At 39.3% G+C, this 3,028-nt stretch overlaps 1 protein-coding gene across 1 annotated transcript in view; it reads left to right on the plus strand.

Moving 5' to 3' along the window:
- The window catches only part of PSTPIP2 (proline-serine-threonine phosphatase interacting protein 2), a 67,210-nt gene that overhangs the window by 8,792 nt on the left and 55,390 nt on the right, over positions 1-3,028 (plus strand). The window contains exon 3 of the mRNA XM_007943857.1: positions 2,170-2,247. Coding sequence (XP_007942048.1) covers positions 2,170-2,247 — 78 coding nt within the window. The remainder of the gene's footprint in view (positions 1-2,169; positions 2,248-3,028) is intronic.

A 3,028-nucleotide genomic window follows, 5' to 3' on the forward strand; every position in this document is an offset into this window, starting at 1 on the left:
AGATGTGGCAATTTGCTTCTGTGAAGATTACCCTATGGGGCAGTTCTACTCTGTCCTCAAGGGTGGCAATAATAGGAATGATCAATGGCAGTGAGATTTTTTATTTTTTCTTTTCTTTTTCCTTTTGGTTTGGTTAATTCTAATTATTTCTAGGTGGTAGAATTTTGGATGGTTTATTGTTTTCTTCTTTGTACTTCCTTTTGCTTATTTTTAAAATAATGAGCATGCATCACTTTCATAAAATGGAGAAAGACATTATTTAGAAAAGACAAATGACAGAAGGGGAGAAACTTTGTCCCATATGTAAGAATAAGAATTAATATTGATAATATGTAGATAACTCCTACCAAATAATAGGAAGAAAACAATATATTCAGTTAAACAACTGAGAGGGATATGAGTAGATAACTTATAGGCAAAGAATTACAAATGCCCAACAAATATATGAAATGATGCACAAACTCACAAGAAATCAGTGGAATATGCATCAAAACCAGAGATTCTCTTTTTACCTTCCTCAGATTGCCAACAATGAAAAAAGATTGTTAACTATCACCTGTGGGTGAAGGTTCATGGGAATGGGCGCTCTTATACACTCTTAGTGGAAGTATATACATTGACATAATTTTGGGGGGATGGTAATTTGGCCCTTTTGTCAAAATTTAAAATGCACATCCTCTGATCTAGTAAATGTACTTTCAGAAATGTACCCTAGAGACACATTCTTGGATGTGCTCAAGGATACTGGTGCAAGAATGTTCATCTAGGTTTTTTTTTTCCTGATGGTAGTGAAAAAATGGAAACAAAAAGGGAGACCCCTGACTATGGAAAACTCCATATTATAAGCATGGGTAAATCTGTCTGCACCGATAAGAAAAATTCTATATGATGTATTAGTAGGGGGAAAACAAATTACAGAGCAGCAAATAATAGAATGCTATCAATGATGCAAACGTGAAGAATTGTATGTAGGTGTTTATATTTGAAATAATAGGTATGCAAATGTAGAGAAAAAGATGGAAAGATATACACCAAACTGAATAGTGACTGTCCCTGGGGAGAGATATGGGATTGGAGAAGAGTGTAAGGGGGACCTTTTTGTACATAGTTTTGTGTTGCTTGAATCTTTTGCAGTAAGAATGTATTTGTTTATTACTTGTATAATTTTTAAACAAAGTGGGGTAGACTAGCCTGTTGTTGCTGACTCATAGTGATCCTATGTGACACAGTAGAACTTCCCCATAGGCTTTTCCAGGCTGATTTTTACAGAAGCAAATTGTCGTTTTTCTCCCGCAGAGCTGTTTGTGGGTTTAAACCACCAACCTTTTGGTTAGCAGCCAAGTACTTAACTATTGCTCACCAGGCTCCTTAGACTAGCTTGAAGCCCCTTAAACTTCGGACATGTTATTAGGAAGGACCAATCCCTGGAGGACATCATGCTTGGCAAAGGGTCAGTGAGATGGATTGACATGGTGGCTGCAACAATGGGCTCAAGCACAGCAATGGTTGTGAGGACGGCACAGGACTGGGCAGTGTTTTGTGTGTTGTACACAGGGTTGCTATGAGTTGGAACCAACTCAATGGTACCTCACAACAAGACTAGGACAAGAAGTGGATGTGGGACAGAGAACATGGGGTGGGGGCAAGGGGAATGTTCAATGCTTTAGGCTTGTGCAACACTGAGCAACCAATCAGCTCTTTTTGTGAGACCTGCCAACTGTAGAGTTTAGATTCTGAAATTCCCATTCTTTTTGGCACTATTTATACGTGCATTTGAACTGAAAGGGCATGTTTAGAAAAGATAGGGCCTCATTGGCAGGTGTAGCATCTGATGGAAATACCTTTTACTCAACTCCCTTTAAAAAAAAAAAAATCTTCGGTGATGGTTTTGAACAGTTAGTCTGTAAAATACTAACCTGTGGTGGCCAGGGAGCCATGCTCAGTTTTGCTGTAGAGTCTATGCTCTGGCTCCTAGCTGGCAAAGACCACCTTGTAGATTAAGCTCTTTTGGTTTTCAGGCAAGTCAGAGGACTGCATTTTAGAGAATGGTATTGTAGCTGAGTATCTACTGTCAAAAGGTGCAGTTGTCTTCAAGCAGAGCACCTAGGGTGTCTCAGCTGTGGATCACACTCAAGAAGGATTCATCACCCTCTCTTCTGTTCCCTTTAGGGCATCAATTGAAGAGAAATATGGCAAAGACCTGCTCAACCTCTCTAGGAAGAAGCCATGTGGACAGTCTGAGATCAAGTAGGTGCCATATTTCTTTCTGACTAATATTGCCCAGAGACTCCCATCACTTTAGCAGGCAGAGATGGCCAATAGAATACAGTGTGTTGGGTGAAAAAAAATTTTAATCAAGTATTTTTTTTTCTAATTTCAAATTATGAAAAATATAGAAAAGCAGAAAAAAGGCTGAAAATGAATGATGAAGTCACAACTCATTATTAATACATGAACAATTTCCCTTGAAGTACTTTTCTATTCGTACTACTTATTCATAGATTGTTGTTGTGGTTGTTAGGTGCTGTTGAGTTGGCTCCAACTCATAGCAACCCTGTGTACAACAGAACAAAACACTGTCCAGTCTTGTGGCATTTCGCAATCCTTGCTGTACCTGAACCCATCGCTGCAGCCACTGTGTCAATCCATCTCATTAAGGGCCTTCCCATTTTTCACTGACCTTCCACTTTACCAAGTGTGATATCCTTCTCCAGGGAATGGAGAGGGTCTGACATGAGCAAAATAGGTGAGATGAAGTCTGGCTTCCAAGGAGCATTTTGGGTGCACTTCCTCCAGGACAGATCTGTCAGTTCTGGCAGTCCATGGTACTTTCTGTATTCTTTGCCAACACCACAACTCAAAAGCATCAGCTCTTCTTTGGCTTCTTTAGTCATTGTCCAGCTTTCACATCCATATGAGGTGACTGAAAATACCATGGTTTGGGTTAGGTGCACCCTAGTATTAAAAAATGTATCTTTACTCTTCAATATTTTAAAGAGGTCTTTTTTTAGCAGATTTGCCCAGGGCA

The sequence above is a fragment of the Orycteropus afer genome, unplaced genomic scaffold, assembly GCF_000298275.1.
Source record: "Orycteropus afer afer isolate SDZICR_OR568_19922 unplaced genomic scaffold, OryAfe1.0 scaffold00113, whole genome shotgun sequence".
Taxonomy (NCBI): Eukaryota; Metazoa; Chordata; class Mammalia; order Tubulidentata; family Orycteropodidae; genus Orycteropus; species Orycteropus afer.